The following is a 19,515-nucleotide window of genomic DNA, read 5'->3' as shown; positions in this document are numbered from 1 at the left end:
GTCATCTCCATGGTGACGGAATTGTTTGTGTATATATACCTGCAAGAAGTTCAACTTGTCCTGACGATACTTCAGTCTGTTTCTCAATAGGCAAAATTGTAGGACTAGAAGAACCATTTTCTTTTTGAATACTTGTTTTCAATAATAGTTGTGGTTTTAACTAGAATTATCTCTTGCTTTTCAGAGCAACTCTTGGAATTTATGCACCAGTTGCCTGCTTTTGCCAATATGACAATGTCGGTAAGACGGGAACTCTGTGCCGTGATGGTGTTTGCCGTGGTGGAAAGAGCAGGAACCATAGTGTTGAATGATGGTGAAGAGGTTGGTACATACTTCTACCACTTAAAAAGTTTCTTTTTGAGGATCTCTCAATACAGCAGTTGAACAACCCATTTCTTTTTTATTTCTTTTAAAAACTCAACAAGTTTGAATAAATCAGGAATACATGATACACTTACGTCACAGAATTCCAAATTCATTAATTTTATTTTTCATTATTTGTGGTATTTATTATAATAGTACAATACTGATAGAAATTTTTTGATATTAACTTTTCAGTTTTCAACTTAAATGTTCATAAATATAATGTGTTTTGTCAGACAAAATGATATTCTTATTGAGGCAATAGTTATGTTATCTTGTTTACATGTGCTTCGGGGAACAGTAGAAATTTTTTGTTTTATGTCATTTTAAAGAAGAATATCCAAAGCCAAATTAAAAGGGCACAATGATACATACTCTGTGCTAGGCATATGAAAATATGTAGATATGTAGTTGTGTTTTAGTCTTTGTTTTGTGAACTTGTTGAATGGCTTCTTTCACTTGTTATTTGTTCCATCTTAAAAAATGGAAGATGTGCTAAATCATTTTTTGGGGACCATTCTAGCACTTACAACTATATGATCATGATGTTATATTTTCTGTTTTGTTTTCCTTTTTTTTTCTTTCTTTTTTTTTTTTTTTTATTATTAGCTGGACTCCTGGTCAGTGATTCTCAATGGTTCTGTAGAAGTGACTTATCCAGATGGAAAAGCAGAAATATTATGTATGGGAAATAGTTTTGGTGTTTCTCCTACCATGGACAAAGAATACATGAAAGGAGTAATGAGAACAAAGGTGGATGACTGCCAGGTATAAAATATCATTAAAAATGTATATTCTATTCTTGAAAAAGAATACTTATATGCAGTTGTGGTAAGATTTTTCTGTCTATGTAAATATGTAGGTAAAATTTTAATATAGAACTATTACTTTTAGTCTTATCATGCCTTAGAAAATTAAAAATTAGTTTCCATTTAAGTCACTTGAATTCCACAGAACTATGTGTTCTGTTTTTTTAAAAAAGTGTTCTATAAATATAGCATTTAAAAATTTCCATCAATAATAATAATCCATCAAAAATGTGGAAGTAAATGCACATCATGAAAACAAATAAGAACATTAATAAAGATGATATGGTACAGTTATACAATGTTTTTACTTAAATACCTATAAAGAATTGATTTTAGAAGAGTCATTCAAATTAATGATAGTATAAATCAGTAGAAAAACTTGCTAGTCAAATAATTGGTAATAAAAAATATTTGATAACAAAATAATAATGTTGATGTTATATTAATAGTCATTATTTAAAAGCATTTAATAATAGACTAGAGAAAATGTTAAGACCAAATGTGACATTTAATTAGATTGATTTAATGGGTAGCCTCTGTATTACTGAGAAATTTAAGGTACTTTTGTTATTAAATGTTTATAATTTGTGTCTTTTAAAAATATTGTCTTTGAAAGATAAAATGTTTTAAAGTAATAATCAAAAATTTAACTTAGAGTAATTAATGTAAAGTGCTTATTGTATTTATTAGTCTGCAGTTTGAAAGACATCTGATAATGGTTTATTCTAAAAAAAAATTGAATTTTTATAGTGTCAGATCACTATATAATGATTTAAATATTCATTGTTGGCAGTTTACTTACCAAAAGAAAAATGACCATTGCTATACATAAAATAATCTTACCTATAGAATCAAAATAATTTTGCTAGATAATTCCTTCAGCAAGCAAAAAGGAAAAAAACTGGGAATTCATTGTTTTAAAGATGTAACACCAGAAAAACATTCTCTATATAGTCAACTCTCAATTATTTGATATATATAGGAAAACAAAATGGTAGATAAATCCTTAAGTCTTTATTTGCCCTGGGAATGTGCATTTAAAAGGGTTTATGTGATATTTTAACTCTGGAATGGTACTCCAAAAAATAATAAAACCAGAGTCAAAAACAAGTTAGAAAATTGTTAAAGGTTTTTCCATCCTACTGTCTTATCGGTTCTTCCCTGACCCCTTTCGATGTTGAGATCACCATGGCATTTGAGTCAGAATCTCTGTCCTTAAAGGGCAAGTAAAAGTTATTTCGTTTTTCAGAATTCTAGCTGTTACATTAACATATCTTAGTTGGTCAAGTCTTTTTGTTAGAAATTTTGTGATTATGGGACTGAAATGATGTATGAGGAGGCATAGAAATGTTTCAGAATAATTGATAAAAACAGTTATCTGAGTATTACGGAGAGCTTATGTCACACCAAATGTACCAAGTAACATAACTATCTAGGACCTCTGAGAAAGGAAGGGGAGGTAGGGGTGATGTTAGGGAAGAGGGTCTACTCTGTTTACAGAATGAGGGATTGGTAAGAAACACAGATAGTCAGCAAGGGTACAGTTTAATTCAAAAGATAACTCTGATTAAGAAATGTAGACTCCTGGGCCGGGCGCAGTGGCTCACACCTGTATTCCTAGCACTCTGGGAGGCCAAGGCAGGAGAATTGTTTGAGGTCAGCAGTTCAAGACCAGCTTGAGCAAGAGCGAGACCCCTTGTCTACTAAAAATAGAAAAAATTAGCCAGGCATGGTGGTGCATGCCTGTAGTCCCAACTACTCGGGAGGCTGACGCAGGAGGATCACTTGAGCCCCAGGACTTTGAGGTTGCTGTGAGCTAGGCTGATGCCCTGGCACTCTAGCCTGGACAACAGAGTGATATTCTATCTTAATTTTAAAAAAAGATATGTAGACTCCTGTAGCTCTTAATATGGCCTGAAGCTCCTGAAATAAAATTAATTATAAACAAGGTCAAGAGCAAGGTACCTGTTAGAGAAAATCTCTGTGTCTCCTCTCTGCTCCACTCCAGCCACTGTAAAAGGGACATGTTAAATCAGGGATTTCATTCCTGTGCTTCCACTGACCCCTCTGCTCAGGCCTGACATTTTATCCCTGAGGGATCCCTTTACAGGGATGGAGAACAAATTTGGACATTTTAATGTAAGTGTTTGTTTGGGATAGCATTTTGGGGCATTTCTGTTAAAATGTCATATATCTGTCAGAAAATACAAATGCTAGCTGCTTATCCTCTTGTAATTGTGGGACTTGTAATTAGGGGAGGTAAAGGAAACAGTGAGAATTGTATTTTTATTCCTCCATAAAATAGCCTCTGTAATTTTCTATCATTCTGTTGCCCACATTGTAAGGAATCCACAGCTATTGAATAAAATTTTAAAACATATCTTTACCAAGAAAAAGCAGCTTTGCCTAATGAGGATTGGCCTTCATTATCTTATATTCCAGTGAGTTCCAAAATGAATATTAGGTAATGTGATATATGGTTGAGCTCATGTTAAGCCTAACAACACAAAGGTGAATGGACTAAATTTAACATTTATTCCATTTATTTGGATCCCATGATATGCTCAAACTTGTGTTTTGGGTCCCTTCTTTGCATTCTCCTCTTCCAGTTCTCCCTCTTTGTGATTATTCTTATTCCCCTGTTTGGTGTGAAGGACAAAGGTCTGAACTTGGTATAGACATCTTCTATACCAAGCACTTGGTGATGGTTTTCTATTCCCCATATATACCTCTTTCTTTTCTTTTTCCCTTCTCCTGTGTCCCTTTTCCCCTTTCCTCCTCTTCCACCCTCCTACTCCCTTTCTTCTTCTCCCTTTTTTCCTTCTCCACTGCCTGTGTCTTAGGCCTGCCAGTGACACCCAGGCATTGCTTAGCCCTGCCCTCCACCCTTCAGTGGGGAATGAGCACTTGGAAACCTATGTGAACAATTAGGTATGAACTTCCCTTACAAACTACAAAATGCCGGTTTAAACAGATCTAACCTCTTAAGGTAAATCTGTGTCAGACTCAACTTTTCCTGGGATCATGGGAGCTAATGACATTTTGGATTTAAAAAGTAGTATTGGGTGAGAAAAGCAGTTTGCTATGAATAAATTGAAAGTTGACTATACTATATGTTGATTGAAATTTGATTTTATTTCATTCATTGTCTTACCTAAGTTCATTCATTTTTTACCTAAGTATAAATTATTATGTCATGTGCCCAAAGGAAAATAATCCTGTGACACAAACTGCCATTGACCTTTTATAAATGAAATCTTGTTTGAATTTTTATTTCATCTCAGGGTACTAAGACTACACAGTACTTTCATGTAAGTGTCTGAAAGTCTAAAACCTCACTAAAACAATTCACAGATTTTCAACAGACTTCATCATACCCGTTAAAATGTTATCTGTGAATTTCACGTTAGATCTACAAATTTCTTAAAGTAAAAATAAGTTTCTATTTTAAAAAGATAAATATTTTCAATTAAAATTTATTTCTTTCTAGATAGCAGTTCTATATGGCCACATTAGTAATTCAGTTTGGTATCTTTTTTTTCTTTTTGGATGATATTTCAGTTTGCTACAGAAGAAATGCCAAAATGTCTGTCTAGACACTAAGAATTTCAAATCAAATTTATTCTAATTTCTTTAAAATCTTTAGTCAAGAAGATTAATTTTAGCATATTTCTCTTTAAAAAGTATTTTTCTATCTATCTACTTATTCATTTGAACTCTGGAATATATTTCTTTTTTAGAGGATAAATGAGAAATGATGATTTAATTATGTTCTCTAAAACTAAGTGTAAAGAAGAACACCTAAAATTATTGGGCAATAAAACCTTTCTAAATCTCCTATACATATTTGGGGAACAATTTTGCTGCTCTATAAATAGAAATAAAGATAATTTTAAGTTAAGAGACTAAGGATCATATTTTTCAAAACATACACGCCTGTGGTCAGTGTTATGGAAATGGGTTTTTTTAAAAGGTATTTTTAAAAATTTAATTAGACTGTGCATAATAATAACATACTAAAAAAGCCTTTTTGAATTTTAAATGCCTAATAGAAAAATTAGTGAGATTATGTCAGCCAGCTCAATGGGAGAAATTTGATATTGCAATATGCTGTTTCTCTTATGACCTGCTGTTCTACTTCTTAAAAAAACTATTGATTATGCAGAAAGTATGGAAAATATAGAAAAGTACATTAAATAAAAGGAAAGTTGATCATAATTTGCATTGCTCAGAAATAATAATAACATTTTATTATATTTCCCTCCAAAATTTTGTATGTGCATGTAATTTTAAAAATTAGCCAGCATGTAATTAGGAGGCTGTTTCCTCATCCATACAGCAAGGATAATAGTACCTTCCTCATGGTATCACTAGGAGAACAAATTGAGAAAGTTCCTGCATGGCTACTATAATACGATGTGACCATGACGATGATGTTCTTGTCATTATGACTATTATTACAATATTTAGCATTGTATCTTTTAAAAAAATTTAATAGGACCAGTAAAGCCACAATTCTACATGATTTAGGATGGTTGAATGCTATTTTATCTTATATACAATCTAATTTAACTACCTCTTTATTTTTCATCTTCTTCATAGTAAAGGAGAAAAAGAAATGCCATAATTATTTCCATTCCCAAATGATTTCTTAAGTCAGAATAAATTATTCAAAATTTAAGGAAAGTAATTTTTATTTGTTAAAGTGTCTGTTCTTCTCACTGGCCTCTGGTGAATTTGAATAATAGGTGGTTTCTATAATTCATTCTTAACTTTCTTTAAAACTACTAAGAAATGTAATTATTTGAATTGTTTGTCCTAAGCTCTGAAGTTTTAAATATTTGGGGTCGTGGAGGAGTGATTAATTGATATGCATATGGTTAACTTTTTCTTTAAGAGCAATGATTACACTTGATGATTTGAAGCTATAACAGATTTGTGGCTTATTTTGTAACCTTCCCTGAACATGCTTTCTAAAATGGTGTCTCATCAATGTAGCTAGCAAATTTATATATCCACTCCATTAGGTATCTTTGAATGTATTTTTTATTTAAAACCATGCTTATTTAAAGTTGTTGCTTTTTAAATCTTTAAATTTTTTAAATTCACTAAATGATAATTAAGTTTTTGTATCTGTCCCCCTAGGGTTCCTCTCTTCCCCCATCCACCCTGAGTATTTTTAACTGAAAGAAGCATGAAAGGAGCTTCTAATTTTGTCTTCTGAGTTTTACAATTGTTAGGATTTTGAATGTAAAATACACATAAATATTCTAAAAGTGAAACTTTCTTGACCAAGGAAGAAACGCATTAAAAGTAGAGAAGTCTGATTAAAGTTCATTACTGCATTAATTTAGAAAGTATGAGAAAGACAAGGAAAAATGTCAGTTTTAAATAATTAAAACACTGAATTATTGGTACTGCTAGGTCTTTTGCAAGCACTTTATCATTAACATGTGACTTATGTTTCATTCCAGTTCGTCTGCATAGCCCAGCAAGATTATTGCCGTATTCTCAACCAAGTGGAAAAGAACATGCAAAAAGTTGAAGAGGAAGGAGAGATTGTTATGGTGAAAGAACATCGAGAACTTGATCGAACTGGAACAAGAAAGGGACACATTGTCATCAAGGTAAGACAAAGAATCACCCCTGCTTCCCATGCAAAGGAATTTTTTTGGTAGTATCACTTGTGGCAATTTAGGTTATTGTCATTTTTTGTTTTTTATTTTTTTTAATTAATTAATTAATTTGAGGCAGGGTCTTGCTCTATTGCCTGGGCTAGAGTGCAGTGGCAGAATCAGAGCTCACTGCAACCTCAAACTCCTGGCTTCAAGCAGTCTCCTGCCTCAGCCTCTTGAATAGCTGTGACTACAGGCATGCACCACCATGCCCAGCTAATTTTTTAATTTTTCTTTTTTCTTTTTCTTTTTTTTTTTTTTTGTAGAGATGGGGTCTTGCTATGTCACCCATGCTGGTCTCAAACTCCTGACCTCCTGATTTTTTTTTTTTTTTTATCATTTTTAAGCATAGTATCTGTTAAAGTTTAGCAGTTATGAAAAAACTTTGTATTTCTTGATGAATAGTTTTATTATTATCTGTGTTTTGCTACCCAGTTCATTTTATGTTGAAGGTTTGAAATCAAGATACCATATAAATGTTATATATTCAGGGTAGTGATTAAACCTTTGATTTGTTACAGGGCACCTCAGAAAGGTTAACGATGCATTTGGTGGAAGAACATTCTGTGGTAGATCCAACATTCATAGAAGACTTCCTGCTGACCTATAGGACTTTTCTTTCTAGCCCAATGGAAGTGGGCAAAAAGTTATTGGAGTGGTTTAATGACCCGAGCCTCAGGGATAAGGTTGGAACTATATTGTCTTGGCTCTTAAATATAAAATATTAAAATGTAAACCTGAAGATACTTTTAATGTATATTTTTTTCCACCAGTTATATTCAGATTAATTTAATACAAGAATGTGCTTTTTAAGAAAAAAAAAAAAAAACAAGATAAGGTGATGCAAATATTAGTTCTTATTATACATTTCTAAGTTCAGCCCTAGAAATGTCTTTTTATTCTTTAAATGCCAAGGCCAGTAAATTGGCCACCAAATGCTTAAACTTTAATTGTATTGGGAATACATAAAAACAACCAAATAACTGGATTCCATGGGAATCTGCATTCTCTAGTGTGGTAGACAGTGCACACCAGACAAAGGTCACAATTTTTAAATTGGCACCAAAACAGCATTTCATGACAGCCAATGGTGCTTGTAGGCTCCGGTAATATAATTTTAAGGAGACTAGAGACCATCTTTAGCAGCTCTGGAGAGATCTGTCAAGGCCAGATTGGATGATAAACTACATTGCCTTATCTCCTTCCTTTTACAACCTATTCCCATATAGATCTTTCTAGGCTTATTAATACTGTTCATTCTCTTTGTCTAGTTTATTCTTCTACTTTCATTTTTCAGTTTCTGTCTTTTGTATTAACCTGGTTTGGTTTTATTATACCTTTGCTTTTATTTTGATCTGTTTCAAATGTATTTTAAAAGTAAAGCAAGATATAAGTTAAATACTTTCACAGATTCAAAACCCTTTCTGGCAAAGCAACATAGTCTAAATTCAAAGTATAAATATATATTTTCAGAAGGTCATCTTTTTACAAAAATATAATGCCTGTTGAAGGCTTTATTGTTATTTTCAGTAGTATTGGGTAAATTGAAAGTTAGATATCTTTTTCAAAATGACTGTGATCACATTTTCAGCACTATGAAGAAGAAAACTTATTGAAAATAATTGATTTTTCAGGTTACACGGGTAGTATTATTGTGGGTGAATAATCACTTCAATGACTTTGAAGGAGATCCTGCAATGACTCGATTTTTAGAAGAATTTGAAAATAATCTGGAAAGAGAGGTAATATTTGTGATTTCTTTTTTCTTTCCAAAAAATCAGCTTTAATTTCATTTATTCAGCCTGTCTTTGAATTGACACCACTCTTTCTGAACTCTTACAGAAAATGGGTGGACATCTAAGGCTGTTAAATATTGCGTGTGCAGCTAAAGCAAAAAGAAGATTGATGACATTAACAAAACCATCCCGAGAATCCCCTTTGCCTTTTATCTTACTAGGAGGCTCTGAAAAGGGGTTTGGAATCTTTGTTGACAGTGTAGATTCAGGTAGCAAAGCAACTGAAGCTGGCTTGAAACGTGGAGATCAGGTACGCTATTTCTAAATCCAGATTTAAGGGTGAATTTTGGTGTCTTTTTTTCCTTCAGTTTGTTGTGATACTGACATTAATTTTACAATTTCATTTTTAGATACTAGAAGTAAATGGTCAAAACTTTGAAAATATTCAGCTGTCAAAAGCCATGGAGATTCTTAGAAATAACACACATTTATCTATCACTGTGAAAACCAATTTATTTGGTAAGTATTATTACCTACTTTCATTTTTCTCCTCCTGGTCTTTTTTTTTTTTAAATATATTTAGTTATTGAATGAAAAAAAGTCATTTTTATAAATAATATTTCAAATGTAAGAACAAACTGTAGTAAAATGCATAGATTAGATCCAAGTCAAAATCTGATTTGAAGACCATAAAGTTATTTTTAATATGTTTTTATTGATAGATAAAATCTTTTATTGATAAATACTAAATAAAGTGCCTATAGATTGAAGCATGTACTACTTTTTAAACTAATTCTGGTAGAGCAATATACGAAACAGATTCTTGATGTCATTCATTTACGGCAGTAGTTTTTTCTACAGGATTGCAATTTTGATAGCTGAAGTCTGTGCTTCTCATACATTTCTAAGTCCACCATTGCTTTGGCGTTTTTTCGATTTCTTATAATTAGCACTTTGTGGTTTTTCTATTTATTTTAGTATTTAAAGAACTTCTAACAAGATTGTCAGAAGAGAAAAGAAATGGTGCCCCTCACCTTCCTAAAATTGGTGACATCAAAAAGGCCAGCCGCTACTCCATTCCAGATCTCGCTGTGGATGTGGAACAGGTGATAGGACTTGAAAAAGTGAATAAGAAAAGTAAAGCCAACACCGTTGGAGGAAGGAACAAGCTAAAAAAGATACTCGACAAGACTCGAATCAGTATCTTGCCACAGAAACCATATAAGTGAGTGTCTGTGTAAATTTTCTGTACCTTATTTTATTGTGTTAAAATGACACCTGCCCAGCCTGTCAATTTTTTTTTTTTTTTTTTTTTGGTGTTAAGTAACTCAATATGCCACATTTAATTATATATTCCTCAAACTACAATGATATAAGAGAGGCTGGGCATGGTGGCTCATGCCTGTAATCCCAGCGCTTTGGGAGGCTGAGAGGCAGGAGGATGGTTTGAGGCCGGGAGTTCAAGGCCAGCCTGGACAACATAGGGATCCCAGACAACAGGGTGAGACCCTGTTTCGAAAAAGAAAAAATTCCATGTTAGATAAAATGTTAATCCACAAATTAGCGAGATATGATTTAAAATATATTACTGATGAGCTAAGAGTCAAACTTGTGTGGTCCACCATTGAACTATAGAGTCATGATTGGTAGTTTTGTATCAGCTAAAGAAGACTTCTGTGCAGTCTTCTGTTGCAGGATAAGGAGTGAGTATGATGGTTTTATTTATAACTTCAAGGGTATGTTTATATTGAGTAAGTTTCTAAGAGACAACGGCTTAGGGCAGCTGGCATTTACAGAAAATAGGATTCGATATTTAAAATGACCCTTCTTGAAGGAAAATTTATTTTTAAAAGGATGAAAAAAAAAACTTACCTAAATGTAGAATTATTAGCAGCACAATAACAAAAAAAAAAAAAAAGATCTTAGAGTCATACTTGACCAAGAGTTAAATATGAACCTTAAGGGGGAAAAAAAAAAAACAAAAAGGAAAGTCACCATGACCCTGGCAAGTATTAATAGAATGTGACGTATAAGAACTGGGATGTAATCTATCCACAGCACAGGATGTTGGCAAGGCTCACTGTATGAGAATACTATGTATAATTTTGTTCTGTATGTATCTAAATACATCTCTCTAAAGAGATACTCAAAAGCTAGACAAGGGAAAAGAAAAGACAATTAGTTACATTGACACCGAAAGAAATGAATATAATAAATATATTTAAGGGAAGGCTCAGTAAACTGTGGGATCCATTATATTGGTAATAGACTTGGTTTAATACTAGCTACTACTTGAGCTTTTCTAGAAATCACCATGTTTATGAAAAAAATTTTTTTCTTTTTTTTTTTTTTTACAAAGCTGCTAAACTAGTAAGTCAAAGAAATCTAGGTGTAATGTATTGTTGGGTTTTGTTTTTTTCCTTTCAAACCTCATCAGTATTACAGAAGCTAAGACGCTGGAGAGAAAGACTGTTAAACCCAGAGTAAATAAGGAATAAGTCAACAGACTTGATTTTAATTTGTGTCTTGACTTTAAAAGAAAGTTTTTGTCCTTGCTTATTTGCCTCTCTAATTTCCATTTTCCAAAAAAAAGCAAAAAGAAGGAATATGGCTAGATTTTTTTTTAGCACAGCCACTCAAAATAGTAGGTATTATGATCAAGCCCTAATATATGAAAACATAATAAATATTAAATATCTTCATTTTATTTATGATGCCTAAGTTTAAATCCCAACCTCAGTATAATTTTCTCGCTTCTTATTTCGAGGTGTTTATAGAAACTAGTTAGATCTATAACCAACCATTTGTTTGTGATCTAGTTGTTTTTGTGTGTGTATGGTTATTACTTTGCTTGATCTTTTGTTTTAGAAACAGTTTGACTCTTCAAAACTAGAAATAATTTTTATGTACTATTAAATCATGTTTCAAGAGTTGGTCACAGTAATGGGTGTTTTATAAATGGAAAAGAATTTATATCTATCCACCAGTATTTCTCTGGGAATTTAAATGTGTAACTAGAAAATTTGAGGAGGGAATTAAAAGTGAGTCATTGGATTTTCATTGCCTTTTCTTTGATACTAGGAAATGTCACCATGCACCACTGATTTTTTATGCTGTGTATAATTAAGAAATAATGTCTGTGTCAGAGTATCCTTACATCTGACTTCATAGTGATCTCACTTTTTTCCTCTAAAATAATGGAGAATAAAATGGGGACAGTTTGGATTTTTTTCCCCTCTTTTCATTTTACTCAGTTTCTTCAGGTCTGGAAGATCAAATTATAAAACAATTTCTCATTCTGATGCAGAACTATCAGTTGAGTGCAACTAAATGCCTTCTTTGTAACATGCTTTTTCTTAAATCCATTTTCATGAGAAATTAGAACTTATGTTTTTGTTGAATGTATTTTCTACTAAGAAGCTACTAATATTATGGCTCATCTAGTTAAAAAAATAGATTCTAGATCTTAAGAAACAGCAAAATGAATTGGATACATTTAAACAGTAGTTGCTTTTATAATTTTCAACCAAATTTATTAATGAGATTTTTTACATTAACTGTAAGTTTTGTAGAGTATGGTTTGTTTATGGTCTGTGTCTTTATATGGTGATAGCGTATAACTTTTTAACTCACTGATAACTTATTTTCTAATTTTCCTCTTTGTTCAGTGATATTGGGATTGGTCAGTCTCAAGATGACAGCATAGTAGGATTAAGGCAGACAAAGCACATCCCAACTGCATTACCTGTCAGTGGAACCTTATCATCCAGTAATCCTGATTTATTGCAGTCACATCATCGCATTTTAGATTTTAGTGCTACTCCTGGTAAGCATCACCAATACTTATTTTGTTTTCCCTTCTAACATAATGGTAATGCTATATATATATCTTTCTTGGTTTGGCATGGATTATATCAGATGCCCAGAGTCAAGATGAACCTTAAATTTCAAGCAGTTGGAACCAGTTCTTTTTATATTCTGCAGACTATTTTGACATGGCCATGGGCAAATTAATCTCTCCAGACTTGTTTCCTCTTTCATAAAATGAAGATAACACATACCATGCAGTTATTACTAAGTCTTATCCAGTAAATAAAGTAAAAGGTATATTTTAGGTCCACTTAATGGATTTTTCAATATAATAAAAATTTACTCTAGTTTTAAATTTTGATTTTTTTTTTGTACCAACATGACAGTCTTGTGGGCTGCTGTTATGTACTGATGGGTTTGCAATTGTCTCTAGATCATTTAGTTATTTATAGGGGAAGATGGAAGATGTGTTCTTTTTTTAATCTATTAAGAAGAGCTATAGTAAGGGAGAGGTGAAATTTCATCATTACCTTTTTAAGGAAAGTTTTTAGTTCCCCACCCAGATTACTCTATTTAATTGCATTATCATATATTAAATTCCTTTCTACTTATGTGTGCCTTTTCTTTCCCCCAGACTTGCCAGATCAAGTACTAAGGGTTTTTAAGGCTGATCAGCAAAGCCGATACATCATGATCAGTAAGGACACTACAGCGAAGGAGGTGGTCATTCAGGCTATCAGGGAGTTTGCTGTTACTGCTACCCCGGATCAATATTCGCTATGTGAGGTCTCTGTCACACCCGAGGGAGTAATCAAACAGAGAAGACTTCCAGATCAACTTTCCAAACTTGCTGATAGAATACAACTGAGTGGAAGGTATACATTATCTATCTTACTGGATTTCTTCACCCACTCTTCAAACCCACATCAAAGTCTAAGGAGATAAACAATTTTAAAGGGTATCTTAAACGAATAAATGCCTCTGCAGATTAAAAAGGTTCTTTTTCCTTTTCACCAAGAATTGCTGTATCTAAGTAAATGCACACAGTCTACTACTGACCCTGACAAAGATTCCCTAAGAACTTGTTCAAAGGCACTATGACCTGAAAGTTGTTACTGACTCTCCAAGTGCTAGCAGTGACTTCTCGAGGTTGTGCTTTAGAATAGTGGGCTGGTAGAAAGGTCGAGTAAGCTTGATGTAGAGTCACAGGTAAACCCTGATGCTGTCTTTTCCTTGGAAATACGTACGTTCACAAACACGTTTTCTAATGACATTCTAGTATCATTTGCTCATGCGTACCTAACTTTTCTAGGAGCTTCATTAGTTTAGTCAGAGACATCTATGACAATGTGGTTGGCTAAGACTGCCTATTATTATATACCACACTATAAAATACGCTTCTTAACTCTGAAACCAAACTTTGGTTGCTACAGCTTGGTCCTTTGCTGCATAAGTACTTGTATCATGTTATTTGCAAGAAAACATTGTACCTGATTTTTTCATTCCCTTGAATGTTATTTCCATTGTTAGGTGTATGTAATTTCATCCTCAAATCACAATAAATGAAAGTTGAAAAATAAAATAGTTAAGTTTTGGCTCTCATATAGTGACTAGATTCTACACTAACTAAAAGTTATGTAGTTATGTAAGTCACATTTTTTTCTATTTTTCTTACCATACGTACTGTTTCATTGTACTTGACTTTTTCATATTATAGATATTATTTCATCCGTTCAAAACTTCTGTTTTCTTGCCATCAACTATAACTTCCTTATTCTTCCTCACTCTTTTTCCAAACATGATCAGATAGTTTTGTTTTAGTAAGTTAGTTTTTCTCAATTATCATTTGACTATACATTGATATATCTGTAACTGTGACAGAGTTCTACATCTCCATTGAGCTGCAGGTTCATGATTCACATTCATTATTCAAGAAAGTCATAGATGGGTCCATGTCATTGGCTCATGAGCAATCAAAATGGAAAACATTAAATCTGTGAATTTATGACAGGTATATGTTTTCCATCCTAAATATTTGCCTTGGTGAATTATGCAAAAAAAAAATTAGTTTAGCTGGACCCCCCACTATGCTCATTCTGTTTGTTTCTTCATTTATGGAATTGGCTTACAAAAAGCATCTATGTACTGCTCCCCCCCTCCCCCCCCAAAAAAATCACAAGGCAAACAGCTGAATGCTATTTTCAACCAGTTGTTCAGAAAAGGAAAGGAGCCACCAGCCCTGAGTTCTTGTTCCTGTGCTGGCATTAACTACCCATTAATCTTTAGGAGCCTCTGTTTCCTATCCTGACAACAATAAGGATTATACCTGCCCTACTTACATGTAGGGTTTTCATGTAAATCTAGATTAAATAAAGTTGGATTGATCCATTTTGGACCCATCAGTAGTCACAGATACTCTCTTCACCCTGGGAAAATAGAGTGATGGCCTGTGCCTGAACTTTCTGCTTCCTGCTATAGGTCCTATTCCCTTGTTTCAGTTGAAAATACAAGCTATAGCTATTTTCTGTCATTTTCAGCCAAAAAGACAAAATAATTTAGAAAGCAGGAAAGGAAAGGGGAGAAAGGAATTATAACTGGTACAAATGAAATTCCCTGTGATCTCTTTGTTTCCGTCACCAACTTCGGGATAGGTGGCTCTGTGATCTGGCGACTGAGACAGCACCTGCACTCCCTGCCTTGGTGGAACAGAATCCTTACATCTTCAATTCAGGGTTCTCTCCAACTTTCCGTAAAAAGTAGCATTATTCTTTCCAGGAATATCGTGAGACTGCTCCTGAGGCTTTAAATTTGGTATGTTTCTGGTTTTCATAGGTATTATCTGAAAAACAACATGGAAACAGAAACGCTTTGTTCGGACGAAGATGCTCAGGAGTTGTTGCGAGAGAGCCAGATCTCCCTACTTCAGCTCAGCACAGTCGAAGTTGCCACGCAGCTCTCTATGCGCAATTTCGAACTGTTCCGCAACATTGAACCTACTGAATACATAGATGATTTATTTAAACTCAAATCAAAGACCGGCTGCGCCAACCTGAAGAAATTTGAAGAAGTCATTAACCAGGAAACATTTTGGGTAGCATCTGAAATTCTGAGAGAGACAAACCAGCTGAAGAGGATGAAGATCATTAAGCATTTCATCAAGATAGCACTGCACTGTAGGGAGTGCAAGAATTTTAACTCAATGTTTGCAATCATCAGGTAGGAGAGCATATTTTTCTTAAGATTGAATTCAGTTTATAGATTTAAAATAAGTATCAATCCAGTTACACTACATAATTAGTATAAATGCAGTAGGTTTTAATTGACTCATCATGAACAATTCTTTTGCTCTGAATCCTAATCTAATCCTTAATCTAAAATACGTCATATGCTGATTTGGAGCCCAGAAAAATCTGTATCTCCCACTTGTTTGTTTGTTTATTTTTTAGCTCTGTGACCTTGGGCAAATAATTTGAACTTCTCTGAACACCATTTATTTCTCTGTAAAATAACAATACCCCAAAGAATTGTCCAGAAAATGAAATGATGTGATGTATGTGGAGTTCCGTCAGACAGCACAAAGCAGATGCCCAATAAATGTTAATTTTCTTTTAAGTCCTTAGATTGAGGTTGGAAGAAAGTACAGATGGAAACAAGAAGCTATATTGATGTTAAGCATGATTATTAAATTAGCCATTTTCTCTGTGGGAGTTTGGCTATACTCTCATTGCTATTATAGCTTTTGTTTTATTTTGTTACTGTTGGATATTTGCCTAGTTTGTTTTATCAAACGGCTGCTGTGGGCCATGTACGGCTGTATGGATGGAGACAAAGCATCAGTACTTATGTCCTAGTGGTTTTGAGGCAGATGAAGAGGGAAAAAAGAGAAGAAAAGAATATATCCCCTTGGCTTGACCCTGGCTCTACTTCTATCAGCCATTCTCGTTACCCAGAATTACCCTTGCGAGTCCCTTGTGCCTCCTCCTGTGAATTGTTATGTATAGAAAACACACTTGCAGAGGTGTTATATGTCAGTACTTAATCTGTATACTACTTTACTCCCTTCATTTCATAAGAGACCATTTAATTGTACACCACTTTTCTTTTCCCTCCCCTCAGTGGTCTAAACCTGGCCCCGGTGGCAAGACTGCGAACGACCTGGGAAAAACTTCCTAATAAATACGAAAAGCTATTTCAGGATCTGCAAGACCTGTTTGATCCCTCCAGAAACATGGCAAAGTATCGCAATGTCCTCAATAGTCAAAACCTACAACCCCCCATAATCCCTCTCTTCCCAGTTATCAAGAAAGATCTCACCTTCCTTCATGAAGGTAAATATAAGGTGTAGAGGATTTCTGTTGTCACTTGTAGCAGCAGAGTATAAATGCCATGTGATTTCCTTTTTCTTCTCTGTCAATTACAGGAAATGACTCAAAAGTTGACGGGCTGGTTAACTTTGAGAAGCTAAGGATGATTGCAAAAGAAATTCGTCATGTGGGCCGAATGGCTTCAGTTAACATGGACCCGGCCCTCATGTTCAGGACTCGGTGAGTGTGTCATCTTCAGTGGCACATGTGGGATTAGAGAAGGTTCAGTTTAGAGCTTCCCAACAAATGAGGAAAAAAAGTTGAATGTTTATATTTGTAGTATATCAGAAATTATATTAGGACATGCTGAGAATCACCACTGAGCTCTAATCTGGAGTAAATGTCTTATTCTACGCCAAGTGCACTTTTGACTATTAGTAAAAATAATTTGTCCTTCAGACATTTTTGATTTAACATTAGTCACAATGATATGTCTATTTTTCAGAACACTGACTTATGGAGAGCTAAAACTCATAACTGGTAGTATGAACTAAAATATGTAAATAACCCAAACAGTAGCGTCTCAATATCCACACAATGGGATTCAGCTGTCAGTGTGGTCCAAAATGATGAATTCAGTGAGGGAGAGAAAGAAGTCAGTCGTCTTATAGAAAGAAAATATTTAAATATATTTGTCTTTTGAGCCAGAAAAATATTTCTGGTAAAGTGGTATGTGTGAGATAATTATGCAGTTTAATGTTTGTGTGCTTCTAGAACTGCTTATCCAGAAGTCTAGCCTTTTCTTTCTGAGCTTGTTATCTCTCTGTCTCTCCTTCTGCACCCGCGCTTCAATCTCCATGGCCCTCACTTACAGGAAGAAGAAATGGCGGAGTTTGGGGTAAGTGGTGGAGACTCTGCATACCCACATGTGGTTCTCACTCTGCTCATTGCATTGTTTTCTTACCTGCTGTATTTTCTGATGCTTTGCATTTTTTTTTCTTAACCCTCTTGCTGTAGCAGAATTTCAGATGGCAAACTGACTTCGAATTTAATCTGTTGGGGCTTTTGCTTTTGAAGTCATGATCCACGAGAGCTGTGAAATGATTGCTGGTTGTTCTGGGGAACTAACTGTAGGCCAGGACAAATTTTATTTTCATGCAATTTGTATGTCATGAAACAGGAATAGCCCCAAGTAGAGGGAAGGGGGGAGGGAGGCTAGTAGAAGGAAAAATCATGCAATTAAAATACAATTGCATAGATATGTGAGAAGTAAATATGTATAATATGAAAGGTGCCCGCAGGTGTTAAAACCAAATTTTTTACAGCTCAACTAACTACTATTTTCATTCTGTGTAAACCAATCCTTTTTAAAAATAATTCTTAACAATTCATGTGCTAAATATTAATAGTTTCCATACATGTGCGTTTACATTTGCATGACCGTGTTATTAACAGATTGACCATATTACTGTAAAAACTCACCACATTCACCCCACGGGATAGGAAAACAGTTGTGAAATTGCAGATAGTTTTATTTAAATCTAGCTAAAACATGCTCTTTGGGAGAAGTATATTTAATATTGTAAACCTTAAGGATTGTAGCTGTATATTTTTGCATGAACTTCTGCATATATAATACTTGCTGGCTTCTTTAAGAGAACCGCCTTGAATGCTCTATAGAGGTGAAAAGTAGAATTTCCTAGTTGGAACCGAACAGGTGCCAAACATACATATTTTTATGTATATTATGTATAACTTTTTTTTTTAACTAAAACCGTTTTTCTGTATTATTCCTTTATATACTTACTGGAATGAGGCATGTGATCTTTTGAACAGGGAATATGTATATTAATATAAGTCTTGGCACATTTTAAATAGATGAAATAATCCTGTGCTAGAGCAAGCTGCATATCTACCTTTTCATCTTCCAGGTCTCTCAGCCAGGGTAGTACAAACGCAACAGTGCTAGATGTTGCTCAGACAGGTGGCCATAAAAAGCGGGTACGTCGTAGTTCCTTTCTCAATGCCAAAAAGCTTTATGAAGATGCCCAAATGGCTCGAAAAGTGAAGCAGTACCTGTCCAATTTGGAGCTAGAAATGGATGAGGAGAGTCTTCAGACATTATCGCTGCAGTGTGAGCCAGCAACCAACACATGTGAGTTTTTCCTTAAAGTGGCTGCAGACTTTGGCTGGAATGCAGATTTGTTTCCTCTGGTACGGGTGGTGACAAAATGCAGCTTAGTGCAAACGGGAGGAATAGCAACACTGAGATATCCTCGCCTGTCCCTTGAACGCTACTATTGAGTGCCATGCAGCACCGTGCTTGGCCAAGCCCTTGTGTCCACCTGGGGACACGGGGGAGGATGACACTGTGGCCGCATCAGGGGTAACCGTGGCTTTAGCTTCATCCTGACCCGGCCAGTACACATGCAAGGGGCACATGGGTCAATGTGGCTCCCATTTGCATGCCTGGTTTTCTCACAAAGGTACTCCCAAAGGGATGGGCACCCCAAAAGGGTGGGGCCCACCAGGTCAGATGAGCACAGATCTGGGTGTGCCTGCTGCCTTTGACACCCCTAGCCCACACAACACTCAGCAGCAAATTAAGGTACCACGTAAAGCAATAATGCCACGACCCTGGTGTGTAGGTTTCTGACCTTATGCATCAAAGAATTTTGGACGTCTTAGAAAAATAATGTCTGATATTTTCCTGTTGTAGATTTTGCCGCATGTTTGTGTTTTTAAATATATACATATAACATATGGAACTGTGCACATTTTTCTATTTTTATTTATGTGTTTAATAGTATAATCACCT

At 34.4% G+C, this 19,515-nt stretch overlaps 1 protein-coding gene across 18 annotated transcripts in view; it reads left to right on the top strand.

The window, feature by feature from the left end:
• RAPGEF2 (Rap guanine nucleotide exchange factor 2) overlaps nt 1-19,515 on the top strand; it is a 241,484-nt gene that overhangs the window by 207,830 nt on the left and 14,139 nt on the right. For 17 of the 18 annotated variants that reach the window (XM_012735611.2, XM_012735606.2, XM_012735609.2 and 14 more), the window contains 15 exons: nt 185-321; nt 973-1,131; nt 6,647-6,799; nt 7,369-7,533; nt 8,482-8,589; nt 8,690-8,893; nt 8,994-9,102; nt 9,562-9,808; nt 12,252-12,409; nt 13,028-13,268; nt 15,226-15,609; nt 16,510-16,721; nt 16,814-16,937; nt 17,572-17,595; nt 18,629-18,852. In XM_012735611.2, the coding sequence (XP_012591065.1) occupies nt 185-321; nt 973-1,131; nt 6,647-6,799; nt 7,369-7,533; nt 8,482-8,589; nt 8,690-8,893; nt 8,994-9,102; nt 9,562-9,808; nt 12,252-12,409; nt 13,028-13,268; nt 15,226-15,609; nt 16,510-16,721; nt 16,814-16,937; nt 17,572-17,595; nt 18,629-18,852 (2,649 nt within the window). The remainder of the gene's footprint in view (nt 1-184; nt 322-972; nt 1,132-6,646; nt 6,800-7,368; nt 7,534-8,481; nt 8,590-8,689; nt 8,894-8,993; nt 9,103-9,561; nt 9,809-12,251; nt 12,410-13,027; nt 13,269-15,225; nt 15,610-16,509; nt 16,722-16,813; nt 16,938-17,571; nt 17,596-18,628; nt 18,853-19,515) is intronic. The other variant, XM_012735607.2, reaches the window with a different exon arrangement.

The sequence above is a fragment of the Microcebus murinus genome, chromosome 15 (assembly GCF_040939455.1).
Source record: "Microcebus murinus isolate Inina chromosome 15, M.murinus_Inina_mat1.0, whole genome shotgun sequence".
Lineage (NCBI taxonomy): Eukaryota > Metazoa > Chordata > Mammalia > Primates > Cheirogaleidae > Microcebus > Microcebus murinus.
Note: the sequence above shows the minus strand (reverse complement) of the source record. Positions and strands in the feature narration are given on the sequence as shown.